This window comes from Cajanus cajan, chromosome 3 (genome assembly GCF_000230855.2).
Source record: "Cajanus cajan strain Asha chromosome 3, NIPB_CcT2T_4, whole genome shotgun sequence".
NCBI classification, from domain to species: Eukaryota; Viridiplantae; Streptophyta; class Magnoliopsida; order Fabales; family Fabaceae; genus Cajanus; species Cajanus cajan.
Window position 1 is genome coordinate 8,673,929 of NC_138519.1, and position 18,638 is coordinate 8,692,566.

The following is an 18,638-nucleotide window of genomic DNA, read 5'->3' on the forward strand; positions in this document are numbered from 1 at the left end:
ATATAAATTAAAATAACCTTCATCTCAATAAATTAATTTGTAAAATTGAGGTAGCATGAAATTCTTTAAATTAGAATAACTATTGTTTCGATAAATTAACTTGTAAAATTGAGTTAACATGAAACTCTTTCTAAGAAAATAGAACTTTAATATGTAACGGAATTTCAAAACATGATATCCTTGCTATTGATTTGATAATCCTAACATATGATGCCTAGAGAAAAAAAAAAAAAAAAAAAGTAACTACAATTATATTGAAATGAATAATTTTACAAGCTTCTCCACCCTACATTGACCAAAATCCCAAAATAGTAAAAAAAAAAAATCACAAACCAATACAATTTCTAGAGGAGGTGACTCCACCATCCACAACAAGATTATGACCACTAACATACTTGGATTCATCACTAGCAAGATAGAGTGCAGCCTCAGCAATATCTTTAGCCCTAAGAGTTGTTCCATTCAAGTTGGCAAGCCCTCTGACAAACCCCTCCATTTTCTCCACTTCCTCAGGGAAAGGCAACCCAAAATTGATCACACTATCATCACCATCATCATCAGCAGCACCACTTCTCCAAGCATTCACAAGCATGTTTGTGGCCACCCCAAAGGGTGAAATGCAATTGACCCTTATCCCATACCTCCCCAACTCACAAGCGGTGTTCTTTGTGAGCCCCACAATGGCATGCTTTGAGGCAGTGTAGGCATGTGGGCCAAGCCCCCCCATGACCCCAGCAACACTAGCAGTGGAGATTATGCACCCAATTCCCCTTGGAATCATCACCCTTGCCGCGTGCTTGATCCCCAAGGCCATTCCCTTCACGTTCACACGCATCACTCGGTCAAACTCATCAGGGTCAAAGTTTATGATGCTCTTGTTCTTGGACTGGTTCCCTAGCACCCCAGCATTGTTGAACATTATGTCCACTTGACCAAACCGAGAAACTGTGGAACTCACCAGATTCTCAACTTCTTCTTCCATGCTGACATCACAGTGAACATAGGTGGCTGAAGGAGCCAAGGTCTCAGCAAGCATTGTGCCAAGTGCATCCTCAACATCTGCAATCACAACCCTTGCACCGTTCTTCACGAAAACTCGAACTGTTGCTTCTCCTATCCCTCTGGCACCACCGGTCACAATAGCAACCTTGCCTTCCAACCTGTAACAATATCAAACAGTTGGTAAGCGTTGTTTTTGAATGATTGAAAATTAATAGTCTTGTTAACTCTGGAGGCATATCAAGTTTACAATGTCGTGTGTAAAATTAAACCTGGCTACAAAATGTTCGGATTGTTTGTAATTGGAAAAACTAATGAAAGGAAGTGTTTTGCTTCTTTTGAGATTAATGGGGTGATCATGGTTTTGCTTTATTTTGAAGAACAATACAAGGTTGAAGATTGTGGACTAATCGTTTTCAATATGCCTCTCAAAATTTCCCTCTAACCCAAAACATTTTAGCGTTATTTATGATTTTTGTTGAAAACAATAAATAGTTTACTTTTGTGGTGAACTTATCATTGTTTTTCACCACCAAACCAAAAATACTCAATAATGTTAAAATATAAGTTTAGAAGAATTATTGAAAAAATTATTCATTTTTAATATAAAAACCTCTAAAAATTCTTTTAAATTTGTATCTAATCAAATTATATATACCTGTTAAAAAAATAATAAAAGAGTCACAAAGTGAAATGTATGATTTTTTAAAAAAAATTGAAATTAGTACCTTCTAGGTGAAGAAGAGAAGCTGGTCTCTCTTGAAAGGATGGGAACCCCTTGAAGGGGTTTTTCAGGCATTACTTCAGCAACCATAGCTGTGGCAGAGTATATAATGAAGGCAATGGAGAGAAAAACAAGAGAGACAGAGGAAGCAAAGGCTTACAGAGCAAGTGCTGTTAGAATGGAAAACAAGGCTATTTATAGTACATGAAATGATTTTGGGGTTCAGGGGTTGTAATGGTTGGATCTGTGGGGCTATGTTATTTTCAAATTATCTTATATTTAGAAAATATTTATTACTTTTCTTTTGACTATTTTTCATTTATTATTTATTATATCATATTGTTTTTTTTTTCCCTCTTTGTTGAACTTTTTTATGCCCTAAAATTAGAGTGGATCGATAAGACTTTTCATTTCCAAATCTGTGTTAATTGTTTTTTTTCTTCTTCTTTGGTTCTAGTTGTTATTACAAAATCATTGGTTATTGTTTTTAGGTCTTTACTTCCTGTTGCCAGGACTTATTTCCAAGTATACAGGATTACTATTATTATTTTTTTCTCTCTAAAGTCTGAACCCTAGTTAGTGATATGTGTACGAACTTAAGAGAAAAGAATAAAAATATATGAACAGAGTACTGTACACTGTGCAGTGTACCAACTGTACAATTATTAAATTGAATCTCAATTAAAAATGTTTTGATGTGATCTTTGCACAGATTCAAGTATTAGAAACATTAGAATTTTAATGCCTGATTGAAGTTTTTTATGTCAAATCCTTGTTTGTTTAAAAAAAGATATTAAATTTTGACTAATCCCATCTGAAAAATAGGAGTATAGGACAATCCTTTTGTTTTTTTAAAAATAAATCAGTTATTTGAAGGTATCAAAAAATATTTTCGAAAATGAATATGGAAATATCATATTTTCATCGAATTTTTTACATAAATAATATTTTTTTTTAAAAATTACAAAAGTAACATCTGTACAACATTATTTACTCAACTAGAACCAATCACTATTCATGCTCAGAATTCAGTTTCCTGGGAACCGAATTCTGAGCTTCAATATTTTTTTTTCCTTTTTTTTTGTGCTCAGAATTCGGTTCCCCAGTAACCGAATTCTGAGTTGTTTTAATTTTTTTTTTTTTTTGCGTTTGAGGCCCAGTTTGGGCGAATCTGGGAAGTGGAACGGGCCGTTCCGGAAGTAGAACGGCTCGTTCTGCTTAAACACATAGATTGTTATTTTTGAAATTGGAACGGGTGCAGAACGGGCCGTTCCAATTTCAAAAATAACACTCTATTTGTTTAAGCAGAACGGGTCGTTCTACTTTCAGAACGGCCCGTTCCACTTCCCAGAAACGCAAAAAAAAATTAAAAACAACTCAGAATTCGGTTTCCGGGGAACCAAATTCTGAGCACAAAAAAAAAATTGAAGCTCATAATTCAGTTCTCGGGGAACCGAATTCTAAACATGAACAGTGATTGGTTCTAGTTGAGTAAATAATGTTGTACAGATGTTACTTTTGTAATTTTTTTAAAAAAAATATTATTTATGTAAAAAATTCTATTTTCATCTTTGGTACTTTATGAAAAAATATTCTACCTAGCAATTGTTGATTTTTTAGAATGAAAATGCCTATGTTTCTCTTGCTTCTTATTCTAATATTCTAATGGTAAAAGATAAAAATTATTTTCTACAATAATTACTTTATCTTCACTCATTACACCCAAAGTTCTTTTTATTCTGATATTAAACTTTTAATAAAACAAAATTATCAGAAGACATGCGAAAGAATGAAGTCGCATTTCATCTAATAATTTTATTTTATTAAAAGTTTAATTTTTCTAAAATTACTAAATACCAACTTAAGATATGTATAAAAATGATATTTTTAATATAATATTTCTAAAACTATTATTTCACATATGATATTATACTTGAAATAAGAGTCGCTTGAGTTAACATAATTAAAAACAAGTTCCACGTATATGCTTTTATAGGTGTAATGTTTCTTTATGGTCTACTTGGTGAAAAAAAATAGATAAAAATAAAATGTTTAACTAATAGATTGGGTACACTTTAATGTTTCATTTGGCAGGCAAAAAAATAGAAAACAAGTTAACAAAAAAAAAAAAGTGAATTAATGAAAATATGCAGAAATGGGATATAGATAAATATACTTGTTTTAAGCGAATAAAAAATAAATAAGTGAAATATAGAGTAAAAATAACTAGTTGGCCATCTAACTTTTTTTTTTTATCATTTTTTTTTATCTATCAAACTCATTTTTTATTTTATGAATTTGACTCTTTTAACATGAAGAGTATATTTTAGAGTATAAAATATAATAATAATCTTTGATTAGAAAATTAATAATAGAAAATTATGATAAAATCAAATATATATATATATATAATTAAACTTAAAATTAATTATAATATTTATTATTAATTTTTTTAATTAATAATTATCATTATATTTTATTTTTCTCACTTTACAGGAGTTAAATCATTATTTTATTTTATTTTTATTTCTTTTCTCTATGTCGTATTCCTCTTTCATCAAAATGTAACATCAATGGATTTAATTCAATTGATAGATGTGTGAGTTTTGTAAATTCTATATACCAAATTTGATTTTCATTGACAAAGAAAAAAATGTAAAATCATTTATGTTATGTATAAAGGGTACATTCAAATTATAAGTTATACACATATGTTAAATATTTATAAAGAGAAATTTGCTAGTAGCCTTATCGATTCAAATAAGATCCTCATTAAAACAATTTATGTAATCATGTGTAACTTTTTTTTTTCCTCTCCATTTTGTGAGCAACATACTACTGGAATAACAACTATAAAATAAAATACCCAATTTTCAAAAACAAAACACCTACTATTATATTTATATATAATTTCTATTATCTTTTATTTTAATTTTAAATAAGCATAAAGAAATCACTCACACGTGTTTCATCTTGGTAGTTCTAAATAAAAATTGTACGTGGCCGTTGAATCAAATCCTTATTAATTTCTTAGTTTCCCCTTTGCTTAGTTTACTCTTCCGCGTCTTTGACTATTAATTCAGGCTTCATGGTTATGACTTAAAATTTAATAAATCATATTACTCTTTTATACAATATGAGTAAATAGTTTATGTATAGAATAAAGTATTTTTTACATTTTTTTATATAAAAAAACTTTTTTTTTATATCTTATTGTCATTTATAATAAAAAAAATATTAATAATATTTTAATTAATTAATTAATGATATTAAAAATCATATAAAAATTAAACTCTTAACATAAAGGACGAGACATTTAAATATTGGCTAACGCCTGCACGTTCAATGTAGTGCGACAAAAATATGTCGGTTGACCTTGACCATTTGACGAATATTAAATATTTTTATAATTTTTTTAATTATTTAAAAGTGATGAATAATTTTTTCATTTTAATGTAATAATTATTTACTTTTTTCTTAACCTAATTTTAAAGATATTTCAAACATTTTTTAACATTATTTTTATGTAAAAGCGTCAATAATATTTATAATTGTTTAATAATTTATACTAATAATATAATTAAAAAAATAAAACATAAAAATCGTAACCGATTGAAAGAAATACGCTAAAATACTCTTAAATATCTTTATGGATAAATGAAGATAATATTAAATTCTTTTAAACCATTAAATATATATATCTACTTTTACTTAATATTTTGTTTATAAAATATTAGAAAAATATTGTAAGAAAGATGACTTTATTCACTAACATAATCAAAATCTAGGTCAGTGCGACACAGATTAATTAATTAACCAAGGGTGTTTTCTTCGGTATTTGGGTGTACCTTTCCTAAGTTATGGTTTTGTTCTTTGATTCTTTAACCAATGTCACGCCCACTGTTTATGACTTAATATGAATTTATTTTAATCCTTCTTCACCCTCTCATTTTGTTAATATTCTTAAAATTGACCCATGATTATATTTGTCACTAGGAAAAACTTTGGAACTTTCATCATCAATATTAAAATTGGTACAATTTTTCTTTTCTACGTTCATATCTTTTTATTATATACAATTCTTTAAAGATAATCTTATCCCTATAATTACTTCTTAAATTATTCTCTTTAGTTTTTCTCACTCCAACAACTATTCAAAAATTGCTTATTACCTAGTTTTATTTTTTTGGTTCGTTCCTGAAGTATTCACCGCCGATAACAGTGACTAATCTTCTCGCTACGTTGGAGGCACCTCAAAGGGTGGGATAGCTGGCCCCAAGATTTAACGCGGCTGCATACACAAGGCAGGATTCAAACCCCTGCTTAAGCGTGGATCAACCATTACCGCTAAACCACACGCTTGGAGTTTTATTACCTAGTTATTTTATTGCTAACAGTTCACTTTAATTTTATTGTTTATATTTTAAAATAAAAGGTGCAAAATGTCTTTTCACAATGGTCGTTAAGTCTTTATAAATTTATCTCACTCTACTCTCCACCAGCAGAAAAAATTACTGGAAAAAACTTATACTCCAATTTATTAAAACTTATTAAAAAAAAACAATAATAAACAAAGTTAATTAAATGAAGAACCCACAAAAATTTTGTGATTTGTTACAAATTTCAACCAGTAAAATTTTCAACAGTTCTATAATATTTGAAAAAATGCGCTAGAACACAGTAACAAAATTTCATCATGTTTTTAACTGTTTGAAAAATGGAATGAAATAAAACGTTAGATTAAAATGTATTAAGAGAAGAACAAAACATAAAGGAGTAAAAACGAAAAATGAACTAAAATAAAACATAGAAAACTGTAAATCATGGAGATTAAAAAAATGATATATGTGAATTTCACAGAAAAACAGAACACCATGAAGAAAACACGAAATCGTAGTGTTCCATTCTGTTCAATTCATATGTAATGCTATATAGTATTCCATTTGGCTCAATTCATAAGTCTACTTTAGGTGAAATTTTCCATATAAAAAAAATCATTAGCAAAAAAGGAAATAAAAATGAATTCACTTCTGTCCTTTGTAAGAGAGTTTATAATAAATAAATAAATAAAAAAGCAAAATACAACCATTTACATCTTATTATTTTGTCATAAAGGTGCTTGTCAAAGGTTAATGCAATCTATAATGATATGTCATAATCATTACATTACTCGAAATCACTACAAGTAGTAGTAGAATTAGATAACTAGTGATATATCAATTTATAGAAGGAACAAGTACATGTATCCATCCATAACATGACTATAAAGTTAAACATTCGAACTAATATAGTGAAGTTATATAAACTTATATATAATAATTCTAAAATAAACTATATGTCTTAGTGTTAGTCGAACATAATTATACAAGTTATAATAGTAATACCAACACTCGCAAAAAGGTCACACTTACCAGCAACTACTCTTTAAGTCTAATCTTGATTTGCTCTCATACAACATATGATCATCACAATCCAAACTACCATGGAAACAACAAGGGTAAACTAGAGTTCAAAAACATGTAAGCATAAAAAATAATTTTATAACATACGAACATCATATCATAACCATATATGAAAGCTAAACATTCCAAAGTCAACATATATCTCATCCAAAACATATCATACAAAACATCCAACAATGCATATGAACATCCATCAACCAAATTGGATCACTAATCCCAACAACATAATTTCTCAAATTTCGTCACTTACACTAGAAAAGTTTGGTTCTAGCATTAGCTGTGGTATAACTGGGTATAGGCATATCACGACCTTGGCATGCATTACCAAGCCACATGTGAAGTTAGCCCACTAGCCATCTATAAGGAACCACACAACCTTTCCAGGTATATAGTTAAGGGTTATAGTCTTTGACCTCCTACCTTACCCAACCACTAACTAAGGACTTAGAGGAGATTCAACATACCTCAAAATCCACTCCAAGAGACACACTTACTCAAGAAAGGTTTTCCAGCAGTGGCCTACTCGAGTATCACTCCAAGATTTTTTATATGGGATCTTCAGTTTATTTAAAAAATATTTTCTTTCTTCAAATCCAAAGTTAACCAACATGCCTTAATGTTATATCGCATTCTCAACATCCACACCTCACCATACATCACCTTTATACACCACATCTAGTCAATATATATAAAGATCAACAATAAATACATATATACAATATACATATGTTCATCACCATCCAATACCATATAAACATCTACATATGTTATATCCAATCAACATACATAGAACTACAATTCTCATACTTCATTCTACATGCAATAAAACTCATACATTTACTCATGTTCATTATACAACATACCAAAAATAACCTTCCATCCAAGCATCTCATGCTCGGTACAACATAACTCGTGCTCGACGCCATCAAGGCAAGGAACTCTCTGCCTCCCTCACACCCAATGCCATCCAAATCGCACTCAACGTGACTGAGGTGGAGACCCCATGGGACCACATACTTGGTGTGGACAAACCCATGTCTGGCCTCATATCAAGTAGAAAGTCTCTTCTTGACTCTCGCCCGACATCACCTTAGTGGCGTCCAACGTCGTTTAGGTAGGAAGCCTTTGGCTAGATCCCGGTTGGTGCTGCCCAATTAGGACCTAGTGTAACCAAGTGAAAGACTTTCCCATACTATCACACCCAAAAACATTCAAATCACACCTAACATCATCCCAACCCAAGACGAATATCTCTTCACATCCCACATCGCCAATCCTACGCCTAGGGTAAAGGAGATAAGGACCCCTGGTTGGAACTACGGTCGATGCCATGAAGGCTTGCTTGACGTAACAATAGAAATCTGCGAATGCAAACTTCGTAAATTGCCCCAAGTACCTGAAAATCAGAAAATCCAAAGCATGCAAAGCATTGTATCATACATTTACAACACCCACAACTCAGTTTTGGCATCAAAAACTACATGCAACTACAAATAAAGTGAATCCTCCAATTTCACCTTCATGAACCCAACCCACTCAAATTCAACATTCTTAAACAAAATCATGTAGTTCACCAACATATCCACCCTCATTCTTCATTTCAATTCAGGCAAAACCCACACATGTCAAATAAAACAATTCTAACTTCCCTTACCTCAACAACCACTCCAAGAGGATGAGGAGAAAAGAAGAAAAGAATTGAGTTCTTCTAAGAACTCCAAACAAAATCGAAGCAATTTAAAACTTTTGAACCTAAATCAAAACATACAAGAAAAGGTAAGAAATCTTGAGAAAAAGATTTGTTCATCAAGACAAGGTTTAGGGAGAAGAAAAGACTCAGAATTAGAGCTCATCTCTCTAAACTATCTCTCAAATATGAAGAAATGAGTTTATAGAACTCAATTCTCAACAAAAAAAAACTTTATATACATTTTTCTCCTTTCAAAATCAACTGTACTTCTCACCAAAAATACGTACAACTCATCTAACTCAATTTAGATACAGTCTTACACAATCTAAAGCTTAACAAAGGAACAATCGTTGCCTTACTTTTAGTTCCCAGACTCCACCGTATCCTCATTGACCATACAAAAGTTAAAATCGAATCTTCAAATGTTATCCAAGCATCCAACTTTGTGAAGGATTCAAGCATAGAATATGAGTTTCACTTTTCATTGTGATTATTTCACTCCGTCAAATTAGAAATAAATTAAACTATCGCAAGCATTATTTAATATTTAAACTAGACTTCGCAATGCAATGGTAACAAACAACTATAATTCAAATTAGTTGTACTATTACAACTTTTCACCTACATGAAATGTTGCCACTAGTTGAAAAATATTAAAAGTACCCGATATAATCAGTTAGTTTTTCAAGCCTTATTTGTCCTATATATTAGTACAATCATCCACAGTTCCAATAAAAAAAATGATCATTAAATTTATAATCCCTGACTTCCCACGCTGTCAGAATTAATGGATTACATTTGAAAGGACAAAAATGCTTACATGATCTACTATGTTAAGTGAAGCTTAGGAATCAAATTAAATACCAATGGCAAATGGTCCATCAAGATCCTCAAACTCAAACACAACACAACTAAAATGAACTTGACAGTAATTTTTTATCGGTGCATTGCATCACAGTGTACCTGTTTTAATGCAATACAAAGACATTTAAGGGACATGGTATTGCTGGGCCTTTGGTACCATTGTTTAATTCATGCATACCAGCAACATGGTTGAGTTGTCAAATATTAGTTTATTGTTCAACAACTTAACGAAGGTATATTATAACCATTACTAAATGAAGATGTTGATAAGCATGGCTAGAATAATGTAAAAACCGATGATCCTTAAGCAATGCATGGCAAAAGTTTAAGAACTATGACAAGTTTGCACTGTTGCGCATCATATTGGCGTTGAAAATGTGATGTTTTGGAAGGCCACCTCCTAAACTGATCATTCATTCATTTCCCTCAAACAACTACATTGTGTTTTGTGGATACTAAAAAACACGCCACAAGAAATATGGACAATAGTGAACAAGCAAAATCATTTGAATCCGAAATAGGATACAGGGAATAGAAAAATTAACTAAAAAGTCAATGTTGGTATCATTCTTGCCTTAAATATAAGAGCTTTCATTATTTATTTCCTTTCCCAATCAGGCTATATATTAACTTAGATGGTGTCCACAACACATTCAAGTGTCAGATAATCATAAAATTGACAAGTGAAAACTAAAAAAGAACATGCTTCATAAAAGTTTTATCATTCGATCGCACAAAAAATAAATTTAATTTGATTTTGGTTAGCACAAACTAGACACGAGTTAGAACTAATATACTAAAGCAAATTACAAATGCAGAAAACTTGAACAATAAATGTGACTCCGAGTGTCCTTTCTAAAACCAAACCATATAAATTTTCTAATACATTGAACGGAGAAGTATAAAAATAAAATACCTCAATATTTTGTTCCCTCAACATCTGCTCAAAAATAGGAATAATCCAATCCTCGAATTTGCGATAATTGTCATCAGGGACCAATAAATTACCAATCTGATTCAACTCTTTTTGTAGAAAATTAAGAGAGACGAGTAATACTAGTATTGGGTGAACGTAGCAACTCACTGTACTTTTTATTGAATAAGAGATGACCTTTAAATAGCCATTGTACAACGTACCAAATTAACAAGAAGATAACAAAGTATCTTATCAAAACAAATCTTATCAAAAACTATCTTATCTAAACTGAAACAAATAAAACAGATAAACTAACTCGGATATCTCTAAAATTTAAGATTATCTAACAAAACTCCCCCATAAGCTTAAATTTCTCCTTCTTATTTCATTCCGAGTAACTTCCTTAACTCCTGAAATGTTGTTGTCGGCAATGGTTTTGTAAAGATATCAGCTACTTGCTCTTTACTTCCTACGTGTTCAAGCTCCACGCTTCCTTCTTTCACCTTCTCCCTGATGAAATGAAATCGGACATCGATGTGCTTACTTCTTTCATGATTGATTGGATTTTTGGCTAACTCGATTGCTGACCTGTTATCTACTCGGATCAATACTTTCTCAGCTTTCATAATCTCCAGTTTGCTTAGCAAGTTTCTAAGCCAAACTGCATGGTGGACACTCCAAGATGTTGATACATACTGCTTCACACGTTGATAGAGCTACGATTGGTTGTTTCTTTGATAGTCAAGTGAAAGCCGTGTTTCCCATGAAGAATACGTACCCAGCTGTGCTTTTCTGATCATCCACATCTCCACACCAATCACTGTCCAAGTATCCAGTAAGTTGGTAGTTGTCCGACTTAGTGAAACACAGTCCAAGTGACATCGTCCCCTTCACATACCTTAGTATCCTCTTCAATGCTTTCCAATGAGAATACCTCGGATCCTCCATAAAGCGGCTTGCAATTCCCACACTTAGCATCAGATCGGGTCTTGTACTTGTCAAATACCTTAGACTTCCGATTAGGCTTCGGTACCTGCTTGCATCAACTTTTTCAGCTTCTCCATTTTTAGATAACTTCGTTCCAGGTTCCATGGGAGTAGAAACTGGATTGCAATTCAACATCTTTGCCTTGCTCAAAATCTCCTCGGCATACCTCTTTTGGGATACAAAAATACCTGTTGTTCTTTGGTCCACCTCTAAACCCAGAAAGTACTTCATGATGTCCAAATCGGTCATCTCAAACTCCCTCTTCATCACTTCTTTAAACTCCTCAACTAGCTCAACTTTGCTTCCCATGAATATCAAGTCATCCACGTATAGAGCAACGAACAATATATCTCCTCTGCACTTCTTTAAATAGAGAGCATGTTCATAAGGACATTGTTCATAACCATTTCTCTTGAAGTAGGTGTCTATTCTCTCATTCCATGCTCGAGGAGCTTACTTCAAACCATACAAAGCCTTTTTGTGCTTCAGCACCTTCTTCTCTTCACCTCTCCTCATGTACCCTAGAGGTTGCTCCACGTAGACTTCTTCCTCCAACACCCCATTCAAGAATGCTGACTTCACGTCCATTTGTTGTATCTTCCATCCATGTTGAGCTGCTAAGGACAGTAATAATCGAATCGTTTCCATCCTTGTCACGGGTGCAAAGACTTCATCATAATCAATGCCTTTCTGTTGTTTATAACCCCTTGCCACAAGACGAGCTTTGTAGTGCTCCACTTCGCCATTTGCATTTGTCTTCCTTTTGTATACTCACTTCAAACCAATTGGCCGAGCTCCTGTGGGTAAATCTGTCAGCTTCCATGTCTCACTCTTCTCAATTGATCTGATCTCCTCATCCATTGCTTTCTTCCATCTCTCATCAAGTACCGCCTCTTCAAACTTTATATCTTATGTTCCTATCAATAGACATACTACATGTAACTCGTTAGTGGAGTTGTAGATGTCTTGCTCCTTTGCTTTGTATTTGGAAGAGCTCGGAAAACTTGTTCTTGAATGCCCAACACCACGTAGTCCGTGCACCAACTCCTTCCTTGATAGCTCGGCCAAACTTCCAAAGTTTAAATGCCCAAAACGAAAATGCCACATCATGGCTTCATCCTTCACGTCCAGCTTCAAGCACTTATTTTGAAGGATGTTCAGCTCCAATTTATACATCCGATTCTTTTTCATCTCTACTCGGGCTATTAAACGATCATGTTTGTCCTTCAAATAAAGCACTCGATCCTTCATCAGAACCGAGTTGCCTTTCTCCATCATCTGCCCCATGCTTAAGATGTTATTCTTAAGCTCGGGAACGTAGTAGACATTCCTTATTTCTCCAACTCGTCCATCCTTCTGAATATGCCTGATGGTTCCACGCCCTTTTACCGCCACCTTGGAATCATTCCCAAATAACATGAATCCAGCCTTCACCTTGATGAGTTCGTTGAAGAAACTCTCTTCTCCACACATATGATTGCTCGCTCCAGTGTCCAAATACCAAATCGAGTTGTTTAAGCAACCCGAATCAAGCTCGGCTTCTGACTTCTCATCTGAGCTTGGAAGCTCAACTACTGATCTCTCCACACAACTCAAGTTTAGCTGAACCTCGGAGGCACAACTCGGACGTAGCTTGGTCTTCGAGCTCTGCGTCATCATCAAAATTCCTGCTTCCTCGTCCTCTTCTTCTGTGAGAAGATTCTTCTCTTTCTCTTCACTTCGGCTTTTAGCTCGGCAATACTTTGCTATGTGACCGTATTTGCCACAATTGTAACAATTTGCCGATCTGCATTCCTTTGCATAGTGGCCGAGTTTGCCACACTTATAACATTCCACCTCCGACCTTGGTTGACTTCCTTGGCTACGATCACCTCGTCCTTGTCCACCTCCATGATCACCTCGTCCTCTACCTCGTCCTTTGCCTCATCCTTGATCACCTCGTCCTTGTCCACTTGATCTTCGGCCCTGAGTGTTCCGAGTTTCATTCAAATCAAGTTGCGCTTGTAATGCTTGATCAAGAGTACCCTTCATCTTCCTCCTCCTTTGTTCGTGGGCTTCGAGTGACCCAGCGAGCTCTTGCACTAAAAGAACTGACAAGTCCTTTGACTCCTCAATTACGCATGCAATACTCTCGAAATCATCTGTTAATGATCTCAAGATTTTCTCCACAATTCTACTTGCTGGCATTGGCTCCCCATTCCTTCCGAGTTGGTTAGCCAACTTCTCCACCCGAGTTATGTACTCGGATACTTGTTCCTTATCCTCCATCTTCAAACACTCAAACTCTCCTCGGAGAGTTTGAAGTCGGATCTGTCTGACATGATGGTTACCTCTGTGCGCAACTTCCAAGATCTTCCATGCTTCTTTTGAAGATGCAGCGTTTGCAATCTTCTCGAAACTTGACTCATCCACGGCATTGTACAAAAAATACAAAGCCGATTTGTCCTTCACTCGTGTCTTTTCCAATGCGGTAATCTGAGCCACAGATTGGTCTTCGTCCTCCTCGGGTTCTTGGAACCCCTTCTCCACTATGTCCCATAGACTTTGGGAACCCAACAGGGTCTTCATCTGTAAACACCAATTATCATAATTGGTTTTCTTTGACAGTTGTGGTACGGTCATTCCATTAACAACCTTCGCCATTACTCTCTCTTTCTTCTTTCTTCCCCTTCACAGGCGCACACTGTTTTCCTCTCACACTCGGCACTCAGAGCATAAAGCTCTAATACCAATTTGTAGAAAAACTAAGAGAGACGAGTAATACTAGTATTGGGTGAACGTAGCAACTCACTGTACTTTTTATTGAATAAGAGATGGCCTTTAAATAGCCATTGTACAACGTACCAAATTAACAAGAAGATAACAAAGTATCTTATCAAAACAAATCTTATCAAAAACTATCTTATCTAAACTGAAACAAATAAAACAGATAAACTAACTCGGATATCTCTAAAATTTAAGATTATCTAACACTTTTGAGAGAAATCTTCTCTATATGTCGGTGCAAGGCAGTTTGTAAGATATCTTCCTCAATGCCACCTGTAGTTGTAACATACAAATACACACTTTTACAACTTGCTCCTTAATTCAATAAGCATATATATTGATGAGACTTCAAAGAGACACATACATTTAATGCAATTTGCCAAGACAAAACATCTCAGCATTATTATTGTTTATTTTTCTATATGAAAATTTACTTTTGCTCTTCAATTAATTTTTCTTTTACGCTGTCATTGAGTTTGATGAAATTATAGAATAATTACCCCCCTCGAACCATATGAGCTGGTCATAGTAAGAACTTTGCTTGTTTGTTTGCACTTTTTCTAATGAATCACTTTTTCAACTTTAAAAAATTGTAATTATAATAACTACTAAAAGTTGTAACCCTCAATCTTAACGCACTTGCCATGGAGGTTTTCCGATTCTTTGAAGACAGTGGAGTGAACTGATGCTAACACTTTTTGTACTTCCTTTTCCTTTCCCTCTCCCTTTGTCTCTCCCATTATTCTCTTTCGATTCGCACACGACACAACGAAGACGGTGTTTTAACTTTTGACTGGCCTGATGTCATAGGAATCAGATGTTTCTTCTTATTATTATGATGGGGGAAAACAGGCTAAACTTATTCATAATAAAGGGTATTTTCAACTTTTTTTGTCTTTAAGTGGAAATTTGTTTCAATTATCAATTTTTGATACCAAGAATAATATTTTTCGATGTAATCACAGGAATTATTATTTATTTTATTAAGATATATTTGATTAGTGATAAGAATGATTTTACAAAAACTGGATAAAAATTAAAATTTTAAGCGTTATGTTACCAAAATTAACTTATCCATCTCTTTTCTTTAGAAATAAAAGTACGGAAATAAGCAAGTTATTTTCTTTTATGGATTTTTTTTAAGAATAAAATTTATAATGTTGTATTAATGTAAAAAAAAAACATTTTTTATTGATATATTTTGAGAATATGGTAAGATGATTTAAAACAAATACATGCATCATAAGAAGAGTTAGGTTAGGAAGTAAAAAAGATGCTATAAACTCTTTTATATATATTATATATATATATATATATATATATATATATATATATATATATATATATATTTTATAGAGAGAGAGAGTGAGAGATATAAATAGATAGATTATTTTATAGACTTCAAGATATTTTTAGTTTTTATAAAATGAGAAGTTTTTATTTTAGTTCATGTAAAAATAATAATAATTGTTTCTTGTCTTTTTAAAATTTGAAAATAATGTTTTTAGATTCTACTTTTTATGTGATGATTTTTATAAATATTAGAAGAATGAAAAATAAACAAGAAATTTAGAAAGATCAAAATCAAAACTATCTTATTCTACATGAACTAAAAATATATTTAAATTTATATTATAGGCTTAAATATGTTTTTAATTTCTCAAATTTGTATTAAATTTGTTTTAATCTCTTAAATTAAAAATTAATCTTTTTAGTCTTATAATTTCAAATATCTTGTTTTTGTTTTTTAGGGACTTAGGGTCATCAGCAATATAACTACTCACAATGATATATTGAGATAAATATGTAATATTTTATTGAATTTAATGTGGTATTTTTATTAACAATGACACTACTAGATTAATTTTGTACAATTGTATTTGACAAATTCACTAATAATATTTAAGCAAATAGACTATGATAAGAACTTTTTTAATTATAGGGACTAAAATAATCGATTTTAAATTTAATGAGTAAAAACAAATTTATCTCATATTTGATTAACTTAAAATATATTTAAGCCTATATTATATATATTATAAGTTTAAATATATTTTTAATCCATACAAAATAAGTGAGTTTTAATTTTGATCCTTGTAAATTTTCTTCTTTGTTTTTCATGCTTCTAATATTTATATATACAAAATCACATAATAGTAGTGTAGGTATTAGGAAATATTTCAAGTATTATCACAAAAGATTCACGTAATAGTGTCATTTGTCATTATTAATGAAAACGTCATATTAAATCAATTGATATAAATATCTGTTTCAATTTGTTAATGTTAGTAGTTATGCTATTGGTGGTCTTTAGGAACAAAAACAATATTTTTTTAAAATTACAAGAATAAAAAAAATAAATTTTAAATTTAAGATATCAAAAATAAATTTACCTCATATTTAATAAAGTAAAATCATATTTAAACTTATATTATATTATATTATAGAATTATTACTATTATGAAGAAATAATACTTTGTTTAATATCATATTCTAAAATTATATTTGGAAAAATAGAGTCTCATCATATTAACTAAAGATAAGAATAAAATAGAGTATATAAGTTAAAATAACTCTATCTTATAAATTAATATTATATAAATTTAAACTCACATTTTATAAACATATTATAATCTATCTATATCCATTAATTAAAAGAAAAAAGGTCACTCCCCATTTATGTTATGCCATCCCATCACACTCCAACTCTTCAATTTTCCATCTACCACTAATTTTCATCATCATATATTTTTATTTATTTTTTAGTAAATGGATCATTCATTGAAAATGTTTAGCAACACTTACAAAAACACATGATGCTAGAAGAAGAGTACTTAAACACAACACAACTAATAAACAACCACAAATTAAATAAGCATGCTCGAAACTAAACAAATTAGCAATTTAATAGAGAGTGAGGACTAAAAAAACACTTATCTGACTTACAATCACTATATAATACCTGACTTGGGCCCTACTAGTTTACAAAAAAGAACATGGCTTGGGCTTGTTAAGTTTTTTTTCTTTCTATTTTAAGCCCACACGAGTTGCTTTCAACTTTGGGGACATAAAGTTAATTTTGATTTGTTAAGGACTAGTTTTTTTAGTGGGTCAATTTGGGTTTAATTAATGGGCTCTAGTTCTTGAGCTTAATAGACTTGCTTTATGTTTATGTTTGATATGTTCAATAAATAACGTGTTGTGTTATTTATTCATTTTCAATCGTAATTTTCTACTACGGTGAATAATGGTTCGTCATTGTACCATAAAAATGTGAATTTAATCATTTTTTGATTGTTTCTTCCGATTAATATTTTTACACTAATTTGAAATGGAAAAATAAATTTAAAACTAATCTCGTTTTGCCAAACCATAACTTAGCCACCCTAACTTCCACTTTAAATTTAGGATACCTAAACCATGACGTTTGACAATTCAAAAGCCTATATGATTTTACAAATTATGTTAAAAATAAAATTTTGAAAACTAGTTTATTTTAATAAATAAAAGAATTAATATAACTGTGACAATATGTTAATCATTAAAACCATTAAGATTGGTTTAGTGATGGAGAAATTAAAATACTATGTATATAATCATACATTTGAACCTTATTATCATCATTGTAATTTTTATAAATAAAAAAATATTGCTCCTTCGTTTTGTTTTAAAGCACCTAAATCATGACAGTTTAATGATTCTAAATTTTAATAAATTTTCAAATTATTTGTTACTTTTTAAAACTGATTTATTTTAACAAATAAGTAAATTGGCTTAATCTTTACAAAGTAACATAATTTTGATTCTAGTTGTTGATTTATCAAAAAAAAAATTCTTTAATTAAATATCAAAATTCAATTTATTGTTTAAGCACGAAATTGTGGTCAAATGTGCTCACTTTATTCTTAAATGAATTAATATGATAAAAGAGAATCATAGTTCTTATAAAAAAATTATATTACTTTACTTGAATATATTTTTAATTTTTATAATATACCTAATTTTTAATTTGCTTTAATATTTGTAGCATTTTTGTTTTATACATTTCAATCTTGCCATTAGCCTTTTGTCATTAGATGCCAAGTTAATCAACAAAAGTCCACCTCGTCACACCACATGGCCATTAATAGTACACGTTTGTTTTAACTAGAAATATAATTACTTTTGGAGAAGAAAAAAAAAAAAAAACAGAACTACTCATTCTTACAATCATTTTCCTCTTTTTTGGTT

The 18,638-nt window shown here is 31.4% G+C and overlaps 1 protein-coding gene across 1 annotated transcript; it reads right to left on the reverse strand.

Annotated features, from left to right (window-relative positions):
- Positions 1-222: 222 nt before the first annotated feature.
- LOC109816197 (short-chain dehydrogenase reductase 2a) lies at positions 223-1,907 on the reverse strand. The gene is made up of 2 exons (XM_020381098.3): positions 1,728-1,907; positions 223-1,160 (listed from the first exon to the last, which is right to left on the reverse strand). Exons 1-2 carry the CDS (start codon positions 1,811-1,813, stop codon positions 326-328), a joined length of 921 nt encoding a protein of 306 aa, XP_020236687.2. The 5' UTR covers positions 1,814-1,907; the 3' UTR covers positions 223-325.
- Between the last annotated feature and the right edge of the window lie 16,731 nt (positions 1,908-18,638).